The sequence below is a fragment of the Onychomys torridus genome, chromosome 18, assembly GCF_903995425.1.
Source record: "Onychomys torridus chromosome 18, mOncTor1.1, whole genome shotgun sequence".
Taxonomy (NCBI): Eukaryota; Metazoa; Chordata; class Mammalia; order Rodentia; family Cricetidae; genus Onychomys; species Onychomys torridus.
In genome coordinates, this window is record NC_050460.1 from 20,006,826 (window position 1) to 20,022,161 (window position 15,336).

Below are 15,336 nucleotides of genomic sequence, written 5' to 3' on the forward strand. Positions count from 1 at the left end.
AGTTTACATAAAACTCATTCTTTCCTAATTTCTTCTGATTTCTCTTCTGACAGATAGCACTACCCACCCCTTAACTTCTAAAGACCTCCAGCCGGAAGTAAGTCTGAGGTGAGTAATAGTATCACCATGTAATAAACTATAAAGATGGTGACCTTCATTCATAAACTTTGTTTTGACTGCATCCTAGGTGTCTTAGTTTCCTTTGCTAGTGTAGTGATAAAATACCTTGACAAATGCAACTTAAGTGTGGAAGGGTTATTGGGCTCACAATTCAAGGTTGCAGTCCATCATTGTGGGGAAAGATAGCAGAAAATCGAAGGGGCTAATCACAGTCAAGAACAGACGGCAATAAATTCATGGATGTATGCTAAGTGCTCAGCTAAGCTCAACTCTTGTCCAAGAACATGAAAAAGTACCATCCACACCTCAGTTCACCCGATAAGAAAATCATATGCCCACTGGCCAACCTTAGTCCAGATAATTCTTCATTGATACTCTCTTCCCATTGGTTCTGCATTGTATCAAGTCTACAGTCAAAACTAAACATCACACCGGGACTTACTTATTTTCTTTAAATATGCACTAAGACACCACAGGACCCAGGCAATCCATCCCAGGATTTCCCTCCGCTTCACTGAAAGTTTATGACAATGTCTGTTTTGTTCGCTTAAGAACACTAAAAGCACCTACAGTTATCACTATCAGTATGTTTACAGACGCGGATATCTCGTGTGAAACCATCATGGGAATTCACAGGTATGCTCGATGAAAACATCACGTGGTAACGCAGTGCCCAGGCAAGCAATGACGTGGCCTGGTCACCAGCAAATTAATCAAGTCACTTGGGCAGCTAGCATTCTTTTATTCTGAATCATTCCTGCACCGTGATGAGTTCCGCTTGGATACTGGGAACAGAACCTCACTTTGGGAAGTCACGGAAGTCCCTACACCTCACTTGGACCTTCTGAGGCAGAGTCCAACATCCGGCCGATAGTAGATTTTCCGACCAATCCGATCCAGCCGAACGCACGCAGCCTGCGCGTGGGCGGGCAGCGTGGTGACGTCAGCGCCCGTCGGGTGCGCCCCGCCCCGGGTTCGGATGGTCGCCAGGGGACGCTCGCGGGTCGGGTCTCCTTGGCAACCCGCCGCTCCGCCCCTCCACCCCTTTAACCTTTAGGCTGCGCGGTTCCGGGTCCCTCTCCATCCCTGTCCCTTCCCCTCCCCTCCCCTTTGGGCCTGTCGGGACCGGAAGCGAAGATGGCGGCGGCTGCGGCCGAGCTGGTGATCGGCTGGTGCATCTTCGGCCTCTTGCTCCTGGTAGGGGAGGCGCTCCGAGTTCTCCCAGGGTGCGGAGGTGGGAGGTGGAGGAGGGCGGGCCAGCGCCGGCCTTGCGAGCCCTTCCTCGCCTGTCCTGCTGCTCCCTGCTGGGTCCGCGAGGATCTCCCCCACTCCCCCAGAGGAAGGTGGGGGAGGCGCTGACGCCCGAGGTCTTCCTCCCAACTTCAGCTGCTAGCTCTTGTCTGAGGACGTGGCTGGAGGGTCGGTTTGGGGACGAGCGACCCTAGGGGTGGAGAAAGGCGTGATGGCTTTGATTGCAGTCCGCGCCGCCTCTGTGCCAGTCCCCTGGGCGCTGGCTTGGCCACTTGCTTGTTTTTCTAAATGCCCCATTTCCCCCATGCACTCCAGCTCTTGGGGTAGTAAGTCCCCAGACTTCCCCGTGCTCATTGTGCGATTCTGCCTTGATGACGTGAGTGTCACGTTCTAGGTGTCACATTCCACCTAGAACAGCGTTGAGCAGGTGTGTGGCCAGGCGGCAGCCCTCCTGTCAGCCAGTGTTAGGGTGTGCTGCTACCTGTCTGACCTCAGGTGCCTTCTTTCCAACTATCTCACCTCTGATTATCCAGTGCACAAAACCCAACTGTCATGGCCCAGAGTACTCTGGTTATTGCTCTGCTACCCAAAGGCAACAGGCGCAGCTTGTTTAGTTTGCTTTGGACTTTTCACGTTGCCCACCCTTCCCCTACTCTTCAAGGACTTCTGTCCTGTGGTTACTCAGTGTTTGGATTTTGAAACTTGTATGATGTAGTTTGTCATATTCCCTGGTCTGACACTTCTGTGGTATGTTCCGCTAGTAAAGTGTTTCACCAAGAACCACACACACAACATCACTTGTGCAGCATGTTCAGAGATCCTAAATTGAATCTTCAGTACAAATCCCATTGCTCTGGGCCATTCTCAGAGGGGTGGGGGGGTTGGAAACCCCAGAGGTTAATGGTGTGTTCTCCAGAGCCAGCCAGTCCTGTACTTGGAGAATTCACTGGCTTTTCCAGTCCATTTATTTAGAAGAAAGTAAACATGTAACCAGTATGAAAGTATAGTGCGAGTATTCTAATTAATAAAAAAGTGTTTAAATCATGGTAGTTTTATAGACCATAGAAAGATACAAAGGGAGTAAGAACATGGCTTTTATAAAAGGTAATTGGGAACATGGATTTTAAGTATTGGAAGACAAAGCATGGCTTTGTGAGTGGACTGGAACTTGGGAGAGGACATTGTGGAGAAAGTGCAGGTGTATGTAGACTTTGGAAAGTCAATGAAGTTGCATCAGGAACAACACGAGAATGATAGAAGAATGCATGTGTGAGGTGCGGAAATGGTGATCTATTGAACATTAAATTAATGTCAGTCTGTTTAGTGCTTGGCTTATTAGAATGGCTCTGTATCCGTGTCTGCTTTTCATGCAGTCGTGAAGTAAGTTAGTTTGGTTGGAATGTATGCACAATATCTAGTCTGAGCAGTGTGTAGGCAGAAGTAGAGGACTATTTTTGATAGCTGGAGATGTTCTTTGTGACTGCAGCAAGTGCCAGCTTCTTCAGGTTCTGTGGCAACATGCAACCTAAAACAGTGATGGTTTTCTTCGCTTACATTCAAGGCCATTAGTCCAACTAGTACTTAGTGAATCTTTTACCCATTGCTGTGTGGGGTTGTTTTTTTTGTTTGTTTTTTTTGTTTTGTTTTTTAGTGTAATCTATATTTGCTACTCAGGAGGTACTGGTGACCAAGTGAGGTGCATCTTCAAAACATGGATACATTGCATTATGTAATGTCAGATGTCACATTTATTAAACCACCACAGATCTTGTCAGAAATGCCCTGAGAAGTAAGAAGTGAGAAGTATTGAAAAGTTGTCAAACTCACAAATACTATATACAAGTTTTGCAAAATTCTAATTGTCACTTGAAAGCTTGAAGTTTTAAAATTTTACTTACTCATTTGTGTGGTGTGTATGTGCTGGTCTGAGAGGACATCGCAGGGGTGTGTGTGTGTGTGTGTGTGTGTGTGTGTGTGTGTTGTGTGTATATGCATTTGAGAGTGCACCAGGGTGTGTGGGTGGAGGCCAGAGGACACTGTGGGTCTCAGGAGCAAACTCAGCTTTGGCCACAACACCTTTGCTGGCTAAACCCTCCCTCTGGCCCCAAAGCGTGTATTTTGTCACTAGCAACAAATACTGTAGATTTTATTAAAGGGCTATTTTATTGTTGTTCATTTGATAAAGTCCCGTTAAAAACCAAAGTCTATGCCGTTGCTTGAGGAAGATGGGTGCCTTGGCTTTGAGCTCCTTTTAAGTGTTCAGAAGCTGTGCTGCTAGCCCCACCACACTTTGGTGTATAGCAGGACTTTATGTGTGCTTTTTATCTTACTGAACAGAGTTTGAGTCCCATGGTTGAAATTTAATAGTCAATTGTGGCTGTTTCACCAAACACAGTAGTAACGCACAGGGAAGAATTCAGACCCCAGGGCAGTTTGGTTCCATTGTCTTGTTTCATGGTAATACACCAGCAGTTTAACCTGCAGTGGTTTATAAATCATGCATCCAATGTCAGAACTGGTTTTTAAAATGGCAAATGATATATTATTATGAGAGTAGTTTTCGGTTTTTGAATCTCCAGAAAAACAGGGTCTGGGGACTTCATACTTGAGAATGAATGCCATTTGTATAAGAAAGGATCAAATAATGAGTGTTCCCTGTTTCTGATCTTCGACAAACAGAATGGACTTCAGTTTCTTGTGCCACATGCAGAGGAATTACGTTTGGTCCCTTGTGCTCTTAATCTGTTCACGCTGCTGAATGTAAGCACTTCTACTGAGCTCCCCATATCCTCAGTAATTTGGCCTACCCCGCCATTCAATTGCTCTTCCCGTTAGCACAGAGGCAAACTCCATATCTGCAAGGCAAACTTACCTGTGTTCCTTAAGGTGTGGGCCTCACTCTACGGATTTGTCACCACTACGCAATCCGTGGGTCCACCCCATTGAAGGTGTTTGCTATTGAATACGCTCCCTGGAAACATCTCTGCTTCTCAGTGTGACTAAACTCTTAAGTGTTCTCATTCCTTCCCGTACCCTGTTGGTTCCCAGCATTGGCCACTCATTAAAACCATCTAGGGAGTTTTTAAAATCCCAATGCCCAGAACAATTAAATCCAAATTGGGAAGAATTGGAGAACTATTTAAAAATCTTTCCTCGGTTTTAATAATAGCTTTTTAAAAGAAAATAAAACGCTCTGAGGTGTTACTGTGTGTGCCGTTAACTTCAGCGCTGTTGTTAAGCAGTTACTATAGCTGTGTAGTGTGCTACACAATAGCTCATTTGATCTTGAAAACCCATTAGAAGTTCTTATTCTCGCCTTATAGCTCAGGACAGTTGCTTCACTTGATGATCCAGTTACTACTGTCATAACCTAAAGGAAAAAATGGGGGTTCTCTTAAAATAGTGAAAGTCAAAACCCCCTGCTCGGCGATTCTGCCTGGCAGCTCTGCTGTGACTTGTCTCTGTGAGGTTAGTGTATGTTTCCTGTGTGCTTCTAGTCAGTTTCAGCTTGGCAAAAACGCCAGGGTCTCTCTCCTGAAGTCTGTGTAGTACTGAGTCAGTACTGAGCACTGAGTTCAGTGTTGTTAAGTATAAAGAGATAGGACCCAGCTTCCAGTGAGTTCAAAACAAACTTGAGGAATGTTTACAAGAATTCTGAATTCACTTTAAAACACTCATTACCTGTTAATATAGCGTTTTATGCAAAGTAACTTTCTGAAAGCAAAACAACAAAATTTAACCAGAATTTGAGCTTAGGTCATTTTGTTGTGGTTGTATTTGTTTGTTTACTTACTTATTATGTTTTTTTCCTAACATCTAGCTTCTTTTCACTTAATTTCTTCCTTCTCTCTGTAAATGACAGTGTTGAAATGATAGCAATATGAATGCCATGCAGCTTGGATGATTTCAAATGCACTGGGCCAAGTGAGAGAAACTAGGCCCTAAAGATGAGCTATTACATGAACACACAATGGCATTTGAGGACTAATGGAGACTGTAGGGGCAGATCACAGGTCGTGGTGGGTAGGGGCGGAGGATGCAGAGTGGGGTTATCTACGACAAATCAAAACATTCAATTGTAGTGGAACCATTCTTGGTATCTTAATTGTGGTAGAACTTGGATACCATAGAACTAGTTAGATGGTACAAAGTAAGTTTTTGTCCCAGTACTCCAACAGGTCTTGTTTAGAACAATGGTTCTTACTGCTGACTTCCAAATTGGTTGACTTGATATGGCTTAGGAGATGCATACAGGTATTTAAAAACTATGTAAATAATGCTACCTCCCAGTCAGGGCTGAGGACACTGACTTAGTATGTGTCAACAACCTTCTGTTACAGAGTAGAACATAGGAGCTCCAAGTGCAGTACCTGACCACGACTGCCATGATCGTGTCTATTAACACGGAGGTGTTCAGCGCCCACCTCTAATTATGAACCTCTGAGAGGTGGGCCAGCACCCCACCCCGACAGGCCTCTGTAGGATCCCAATGCTGGCTAATGATGTAGAATCCCTGAACCGATGTGTGCTCTTTGTTAGCCCCTAGAGAGGCCCTATGAGTGCCACTCAGCTAGAGACGTCAGCCTCGTTACCTCTGGGCACAGTCTTCACAGGAAAACTTGTTAGGCACACGAATCCATTCACATTATTGACTTTTCTTAAATGCCCTTTAAAATTTGAATTACATCTTTTGTGTGGTGATTAGCAGTTAACCCACAAGTGGATGGCATCTGTGGCTGTAATTTCTGGTACATTTCCTTTAGATTGAAGAGATATATTGGGGCATGACATTCTATGTAACTATTAATGGTGTTTGGTGAGGATGTATGCAGTTGTGCACTGTTGTTCATAAGGTGTGTGGACTTAAGTAAAATTGTACTGCATTTTCATTCATAAATAGGCCTTAACATCCTCCTATTTTGTGCAGGTTAATAAAAGTTTTCCTTACACATGTAAAGAAACCTTTGGCCAAATAAGCTTCAAATATGTGCTGACGTTAGTGTTGAAGGATGTATAAGGTAACAGTAGGTATTTCTTTTTGCTGTGTTTCAGGCAATTTTGGCATTTTGCTGGATATATGTCCGCAAATACCAGAGTCGGCGGGAAAGTGAAGTTGTCTCCACTGTGACGGCCATTTTTTCACTGGCAGTTGCTCTCATCACGTCCGCTCTTCTGCCAGTGGATATATTTTTGGTTTCTTACATGAAAAATCAAAATGGTACATTTAAGGTAAGTATTGTGCTCTCTGATTATTTTTTTTCCTTGTGGGTACTTCATTGTTTCATTTAGCAAACCAGTGTCTTTTTTTCCCTTTCTCTCTCTTTCTCTCTGTCTCCCTACCCCGTGTGCCTAGGCATGTAGAATCCAGAGTGTGTATGTGGGGTGTGTGTGTGTGTGTGTGTGTGTGTGTGTGTGTGTGTGTGCGTGCGCCTTTGCATAGACATGTAGAGTCCAGAGTGGACATCAGACATCTTCCTGTCCCTGAACCTGAAGCGCAGTGGTTAGGCTAGGCTGGTCTCACAGACCTTCCAGCATCCCATCTCTGCCCCCACCTGCCCAGTGCTGAGGATGTAGGCGTGGGTGGCCATGTGTGGCTTGCATGTGGGTGCTGAGGATCTAAACTTAGTTTCTGCTGCTTTCACAGCTAGCTAGCATTCGTTACCACTGAACGATCCCTCCAGTCCTGTTTTTTTGTGTGGGAATAGATAAGTATAGAAATTAATTGTCGAGAACAAGAACGCAAGTTGTAGACTAGACGTGGACAACTACCTTCTATGAGAATCATCAGTTCAACAACCCACTCAGTATCGGAAATCAGTTTTTTTTATGTGAAAATATTTCATTATAATTGGTTTTATTTTAGTGCTTCTTGTAATTCCTTTGCAGCATATTTGATTTTATTGACATGAATGCCATGAAGAAATGATTTAGGAGGTCTTTCAGTAGTGGTAGAACAGCATTTGCTTCCTAGAATCTTCCAGGACAGAGAATAGTTTGCTGTGCTAGCTGCTAGACTTAGCTGAGGAAATTTGGCCAAGTTACTTAACTAACTTTTCTCTACTTTCGGTTCCTCATTTTAAAAAGGAAGTGCATAAACTAGAGGAAGTTCTTTTTCAGTTATGCAAATTTCTTTTGTTTCTTACTAGCTTAATGAAGCCTCTGTGAAGTGGGTACTGTATGTCAGTTTCTGGCACATGGTTCTTGAATAAAATAGTAATTTTGAATTTCAGTAATTCATAATGCTTTAATAACTCTGATTTTGGTCTAAATGACTTCAGTAATTGATAACATTTTTGTGGCTTTGTTTGGATGTATTCTGACTGTTGCAGAGACTAAAATTCCCTTTTCTCTGTAAGGCAGACTCCCAGGTAGTATTAATGAAGTCTTAGTGTGCCCCAACAGTAGTTTTGTGAAGAGGATGGTTGGCATCTGCTGCAGTGTGTCTATATATTAAGTGTTTACATACATTGCCTCCCTTTGACCTCCCAAGCAACCCTGTGAGGTAGTAGATTATCTATGGCTTTATGAGTAAAAAAGCAAGACAAGACAGAGGTTCAGCCTGAAAAATATAAAAGAATTTGAAGCCCCCAAAGGTCTTCTTCATTTATTTTGTTTTTATGAGGGAAAGTGCCCTTTTAAGAAATTTATTTCTCAGTAGTTTAGAAAATTGTTCTCACTGTCTTCATTTATTTTCATTTAATTTACATTTTGTGTTTTGCACTGAGACATTTTAGGAGGAAATTATTATTTTCAATGGTTTTATTAGATTTTCTAGGTTTTCTTTTTTCATTGTTTGTCAAGAAGTAAATGCCCTTAATAATTTTGGATACAGGTAATTAATTTATCTGAGCATTATGAAGTCATTTTCTTTGATGTCATTTTATTATTAAATTACATGAAAGTGTCTAATTTCTTATGATTGGCGTTGGGTACACAGCTGTGTATCTTAGATAAATGATTCTGACATTGTAAGAATGTGGGGGTGTTTTTATTCTTAAGCAGTAGTGAAATCCAGAAAGTAGATAATTATAAACTTCTGAGATGTTTTTCTCCTTACAATCTGGGAAATTAATGCATATGTGTATGTATATGCACAACTATTCTGATACAGTATAAGCAATGTAATTATCCCTTGTATAATTACTGTTTGAACTGGGATTGGTTTTAGTTTTTAATTTAGAAGATTTATTTATACATTATAGGGAACTGTTTTCATCTTGGAATTTCTAAAGTAAATATTTCTATGAGCATATAAACTTTGTTTTATTTTGTTGATTTTTGGTACCCATGCCTAAATGAGTAGTCTTTTTCTGGATCGTAGTTATTTTTGTTTTTAAAAATTTAGTCTGGATTCATTAATTTTTTTTCTTTTTTCAGTGCAGTGGTGATATTTTATCTGTGTGCCCCCAATAAACTTTATCTGAGGATCAGAGGAAAAAGCCAGTCACTATATTAAACATTGAAGTCAGGCAATGGTAGCACACACCTTTGATCCTATCACTTGGGAGGCAGGGATCCGTCTGCATCTCTGTAAGTTCAAGGCCACACTGGGAACAGAGCCAGGCGTGGTGGCACACGCCTTAAATTCTAATACTAGTTAACCATAGAGGTCTGGATGACATAGAGGTCACAGGAAGTGACACAGCTGGGCAGGAAGAGGAAGTGATGTAGCTGGACAGGAGACCAAATGAGATGGCAGAACAGAAAGGCATGTAGGTGTGTATATACAGGAAATAGGTTGCTTTAGAGACTGAGGTGATGGTGAAGTGAGGTTAGCTTGTGGCTTTTCCTGTTTCCCTGATCTCTCAGGTTTTCACCCCTATATCTGGCTCCAGGTTTTTATTAATAAGACTGTTTAGCACTTCCTCCTACATGGTGCTAGGGATCGGACTCAGGGTTTAGTACAAGCAGACGGTGCTTCTCCAGCGAGTTGCTTTTCTAGCCTTTGTGTTAGTTTAGTTGGGGAGATTTTATTATACCTAGAGCAAGAGTTTAAGTGTTTTCCTTCTGGTTGGGGCTGTGGTTCAGTGGTAGAACACTTGCCAAGCATGTCTGCGACCTTGGACTCTGGTTTCCTTATCTTATTGTCTCTAATTTGTTTATATTTATATAACAATATATATTAATAAAATACAAAATATAATTTATATTTATATAGCTCCTATAATGTAAATAATTTGGTAGTATTTTTTCTTGGTATACTTTTATTTGATTTTAATTTTTATTATTATTGTTATCATCATCTCAGTGTGTAACCCTGGCTGGCCAGCAGATCTCCATCCTCCCATTTGGGTCTCTTGAGCACAGGGATTACAGATAGACATCATCATCCTTATCGCCCCCCAGCCCCACACTTGTTCTCGAGTGAATGCCTGCACTTTGTCTTTTATTCCTGAAATTTTATTTTCATTTGAAGCCTCATATTTGCTACTCACAAAAGTAAAAGCTGAAAAGATGGACAAAAGTTGTTCCTAACTCAGTCTTCTCTCCAAGTTCTTAGTGAGTTCTGTTCAATGCTTAGTGAAAGTCAAGTCCAAGTATGGAACTGTTATTTCTATAGACTTTATGCTGCAATTGTAAGTTGTCTATTGAGTAAAGGTGAGCTGCTGGCTTCGAATTTCCTAGTTGTTTTCCACACTGGATGATACAGTATGCTAGTGTGCATTTTTGTTCCTTCACGAATATGTCCTGCATACACTAGCTTTCGCCATTCCCACCTCGTGTATTCTGAATCTTCCAAACTCACGGGTTTGCTTTTCAGAGTTTAATTATTTGTGGTGATTGCTAGCTCTGCTTAAGTACAGATGCTGCTTCTCCCTGGGTGGGAGGGAGTCCACACTGTTTTCCATGGTTCTGGGGTTCTCATCATGCTAAGCCGGGTGTGTGCAGTAATGCCAGAGTTGTTTCTGGTGACATGTTTTTTTCAAATGTGATAATATGAATGAATTTAGCATAATAATTTGTTTCTAGCTTTAATGAAACAACTTTGCAGGTAAAAGTTTTGTGGTATAGGTGTAACAGTCCTATTAAACATTCATTTAGTTAGCCTTTATCCTTGGATAAAGAGATACATAAAGTATACAGATAAAAGTTATTATTCGACACTAATGTGAACAATGTTTTTACAGCACATGTGGATTTTATTAAAAAGTATCTAAGCTGCAGCCTCAGAATGTCTGGTGTTTTGGCGCTTGCCATGTTTTCCCTCCTCTCCTGTTCAGTCACCTCACAGCTTATTGTTTTCATGTGTCTGGTTTAACTCTACTCTTGTTCCTATTTTAATATTATTTTATAATGACATCCTGGAGCTTGTTTTCTCCCTGGAACCTTAAGAGTCAGTTCGATGTGGGTGGTGAGGTGAGGAAGTTGGGCTAGAGAAGCTGATAGATAGTGTTTCAGGAACTTTGGTTTACAGCAGTGGTTCTCAACCTGTGGGTTGCAACCCCATTGGCAAACCTCTATCTCCAGAAATACTTACATTACGATTCATAACAGTAGCAAAATTACAGTTATGAAGTAGCAACAAAAATAATGTTAAGGTTGGGGGTCACCACCACATGAGGAACTGTGTTAACGGGTCACAGCGTTTGGAAGGTTGAGAACCACTGTTTTATAGGGAAGTGGACTTGCAGCTTTCAGTGTCGTGGTTATGTTCTCATCTCTGTGTGGTTTTTAGTGAAAGGTATTGGAGTTATGTATGTTATGAATCAGAGAGGCAAGGTTTTTTGAGACAAGAAAGGGTAGCTTTGCATGTGTAATTTCCTGAAGAAGGGAAGGGGCAAGAACTCTCAATCCTAATGTGATGGAGGAAATCGGGATCCCCTCTAAGGGTTCTTGGTCTCACTAATAAGAGAATTTAAGAATAGACTCAAACGGAAACTCAGGGACAAATGTTGGGGGAACTCAAAGTGATAGCGAAAGCATGTGTGGAGACAAGAAGGAAATGAGTCATTCTAACTTAGAGAAACAGGCTGACTTACAGAATGTACGGCTGTGGACTTGTAAGCTCCACTAGGAAAATACAGTATTTCAACAAGAACTCAAGATTCTGCCTATATCTTTAGTATGGCTTACAGTGAGCCCACTGTCTTTGGGGGATGGTCCCCTGCCTAACTAGAATGTTAGGTCTCCATCTAGGCCAAAGACCCTATTCTCTTGACCAGAAGGAGTTTCTCCTTAGTGGGCTTTTGTTGCTACTCTAACAGAAGGGTTGATGATAACGTAGTGTGGACCCTTTGAAGGAAGATCGGCCTCAAATTTGAGTAAAAATAGAGGTCAGTTGTAGATCTGTTAATAAGTTGAGTCAGTGTCTATATTTTAGATTCAAATCTGAGACCCACCTCTAAGTGACTGTTTCCCCACGCTTGGTGTTATACCCAGTTCTCAAAGTGTGCTAGAAGGAAGGCTGTTAAAGTCAGTTCTCCTGATGGCATGTCAGCTACTCGGGAGGTTGGGAAGCATATAAAGCAAATACACTAATAGCCCTTGAGCTCTGTTGTATATTTTATGCACTATATTTGTAGCTTTAAAATAATAGCAATTAGACTGGTTTATTGTCTTAAAAATTGGTTAGACAGAAAAGCCCTCTAAATTAAAAGATGTTAAATTTCAATGAATATTGGCCTTTGAATTACTTTTACACTTTCTATTCTTAATTTATCTTTTGAAATTGGAATTTCAGGATATTTTGTGGAATTTCCAGGTTTTAACTTGAAGTGGTTTTCATTGAGGACAACACTTCTCCCTCGGGTTGTCTGGGAAATGTGTTGGGGCTTTGTATAATGTGTAACAAATAAAAAGAGAGAAATACAACTGTCCTCTAGTTCACTGATTTGATCATCTTAATTGAAAATTCTTTTTAGTCTTCTTTGATGTATAAGGAGTCACCAGGGAGGCCTGACTCTGAGGAGCTGACACTTCCGATTGTGTCCATTCTCATCTGGGTACTTAGGACAGTGGGACAAACACGTTCTCCTTGTCATAGATGTCTCTGTGGTAGGCAATGGGCCTGTTGTTTACAGTTCCAGCCTCTCTGTGTTTGGATGTCTTCCTTTTTTAAAGGTAGAAGTTAAGTGCATTTAAGCTGTTGCTTCTAGCTTGTTCTGTTTCTTTACTCTAAAGTACTCTATGCCATTTTTTTTTCTTAAATAGCCTTCCTTTTTAGTATCTACATGATATTTTAAGGTAAGAACTTATGATAATACATTTTCTTATCTTTCCCCTGGACAATGATGTCTCCAGCTTTTTTTTTTTTTTTTTTTTAACACGCTACACTGAATATTTTTTGGTGAAGAGCCCTTAATCAAAATCAACGGTGCAGGCTGGAGTTTACTGGGATATAGGTTCATCTGTATCTCAGCTTGCTTTCTTCTGTCTTGCCTCTAGGACAAGCAGAAGAGTTGTCAGTAGATAAACTAGGTATCAATTATGTGTAAGCAGTTCACGAGGGCTAGACTATTCTGACTGCTGAACACCCTAAGACTGGGTTCCTGGTCCCATGAGAAACTGAAACTTCTTGCCCAGCTCCTGGCTGGGAAAATGAGGCCCGATTTGGGCTTCTTGGTTGCCAAAGAACTCAGTAGATTCCTGAAGTCATCCAGTCATTTGTTGGACAGTACTCTTGGAATACTTTAAGTGCTGTTTCGTGTCTTGATTTGTCAGATTATTTTTTATGTTAAATTTAACTCAGAATGTGTAGGTCATAGCTCATCTTGTATTTAAGAGATGTTTTTTCCACCACAGTTTTGAACTACTTGCTATTATCAGAGTGCTAAGTTGTGGAAAGTGTTGAAAGGCTCCTATTGTAATAACATTGTGATGTTTTATCTGTGTAGTAATTCAGAAATTTCCTCCCCGCCCCCCCCCCACAGGGTTTCCCTGTGTAGCTTTGCACCTTTCCTGAACTCACTTGGCAGCCCAGGTTGGCCTTGAACTCACAGAGATCTGCCTGCCTCTGCCTCCCAAGTGCTGGGGTTAAAAGCATGCACCACCACCGCCTGGCAATTCAGAAATTACTGTTGATCTCCTTCAATTTTTTTTCTTGCCATTCGTCTGTTGTCAAATGACTTAGAATGTGTACTTTCCATTATACTTGAGTTCTGTCTCAACGGGGTACCGATTTTATTCTATGCAAATGATGAATTTGAATTGTATTTTCTAAGCTTAGCAATTTAAATAACAGCTGTGAAGGATGACTGCAAAGGAGTTTCAATTAGCTTTTAGGTATTTTTTAAAAAGGTATGGTACATCTGTGTCAGTTACTGTGCTGGTTAGTTTTTGTCAACTTGACAAACTAGGGTCACCTGGGAAGAGGGGCCCTCAGTTGAGAAGTTGCCTCCATCAGATTGCCCTGCAGGCAAGTCCAGAGATCATTTTCTTAATGGTTGAGGTGTATGTGTTTGGGGGAGGAGGGGCAGCCCTCGTGGGCAGTGCTACCCCTGAGTAGGTAGTCCCAGGGTATATAAGGAAGCAAGCTGAGTGAGCCATGAGAGGGAGCCGGTGTTCCTCCATGGTCTCAGTTTCAGTTCCTGCCTGGAGTTCTTGGCCTGACTCCCTTTATGATGGACTATAACTCGTGAAGAGAAATAACCCTTTTGCTCTTTTGGTGTCTGACAAGTGTTTCAGCTCAGCAACCAAAACCGAAACAACAATTAGCTTGTGTCAGAAACAGTTGAAGGGAGAAAGGACTGATTTTAGCTCATGTTTCGGTGGGTTAGTCACGTACTTGGACAGACATCCTGGTGTGGGCGAATGCAGCAGAGGGAATGCAAGCACTCCTTCCTTTCTTAATCTGGGGCAGGGCTCCCAGCCCATGGGGTGGTGCTGTCCTCTTTCAAGGTGTGTCTAATGCCCTCCTTAATTCTCTCTGCAAACACCTTTACAACATACCTCAGCAATCTGTAAGTTCTAAGAGCCAATTCTAAATATAGCCAAGTTGGCAAGGAAGACTGCCATGATACCCAGATCTTCATACAGCACAAACCGGAGCTGTTATTCTGTACGAGTTCCTCACTATTCTCTGTTGCTCTTAAGACAAAATGCAAAATACTTCCACTGACTCACTGGGCCCTCCAAGGTTAGCCCTTCCTTTCCCTGCATCATTTATTTGTGGTACCTTTCCACAGCTGTGGTGAGTCTGCCTTGAGCTGCTTGTCGGTTGTTTTTTGTTTGTTTGTTTTTTTGTTTGTTTGTTTTAACCCCAAGCCTGCTCTATATATTCTGTTCTCTTTTCCCTCCCTGAATCTTCTTTCCATTTTTCCAAGACTGTCCCTTCTTCCTTGAGTCACCTTTTAGGACAGTTTTGGGAAATCACTCCTGATTGTCTGGTTTTCCCCACAACTCTGTTGCCATCTCAGATTTATGTATTGATGCGTATTTGTTCATTTGTCTGTTCTCATTTCTTGTAGAGACCGTACTTTATTTGAGCCAATGACAGACCCCAGAGATGATATTTAGGCGTTCCAAATCTAACTGTGCATGTTAGACAAAATTGTTGTCAAAGGCAATACACTTACTGTTTCCCTTGTACCCTAGGAGTGGGCTAATGCCAACGTCAGTGTGCAGATCGAGGACACCGTTCTGTACGGCTACTATAGTAAGTACCGTTCAGTGTCTTTTTCTCTTCCGCCTGCCAATCAAATTTAGAGTCAAACTACGTGAAGACTAAACTAATATCAGTTATGAGACTATAGTGTTGAACACGAGGAATAAATAATGTGTATTTGTTCTTAATATTCTAAGACATTTTAGATCTACTCTGCATTTATTAATTTCACTTGTGACTCTTCTTCAGCATCATTTCATCAAGTTACTTCAGATCTCCTGTGCTGTGTTAAATGAGCCATATTTCACTTGCCCTCTGCGTTTGATGCTTGTGTTTTCTAGCGTTCCTTCTCAAGCCTTGAGAGTAGTAGAGTGCACTCTGGGAGTCTCTGCTGCTCCGTGGAGCTGCTCTAATCCAGGGCC

At 41.7% G+C, this 15,336-nt stretch overlaps 1 protein-coding gene across 1 annotated transcript in view; it reads left to right on the top strand.

The window, feature by feature from the left end:
• Positions 1-1,052: 1,052 nt before the first annotated feature.
• The window catches only part of Lmbrd1 (LMBR1 domain containing 1), an 89,627-nt gene continuing 75,343 nt past the window's right edge, over positions 1,053-15,336 (top strand). Inside the window, exons 1-3 of the mRNA XM_036167717.1 lie at positions 1,053-1,317; positions 6,424-6,600; positions 14,905-14,965. Of these exons, the coding sequence (XP_036023610.1) occupies positions 1,258-1,317; positions 6,424-6,600; positions 14,905-14,965 (298 nt within the window). The 5' untranslated portion in view covers positions 1,053-1,257. The remainder of the gene's footprint in view (positions 1,318-6,423; positions 6,601-14,904; positions 14,966-15,336) is intronic.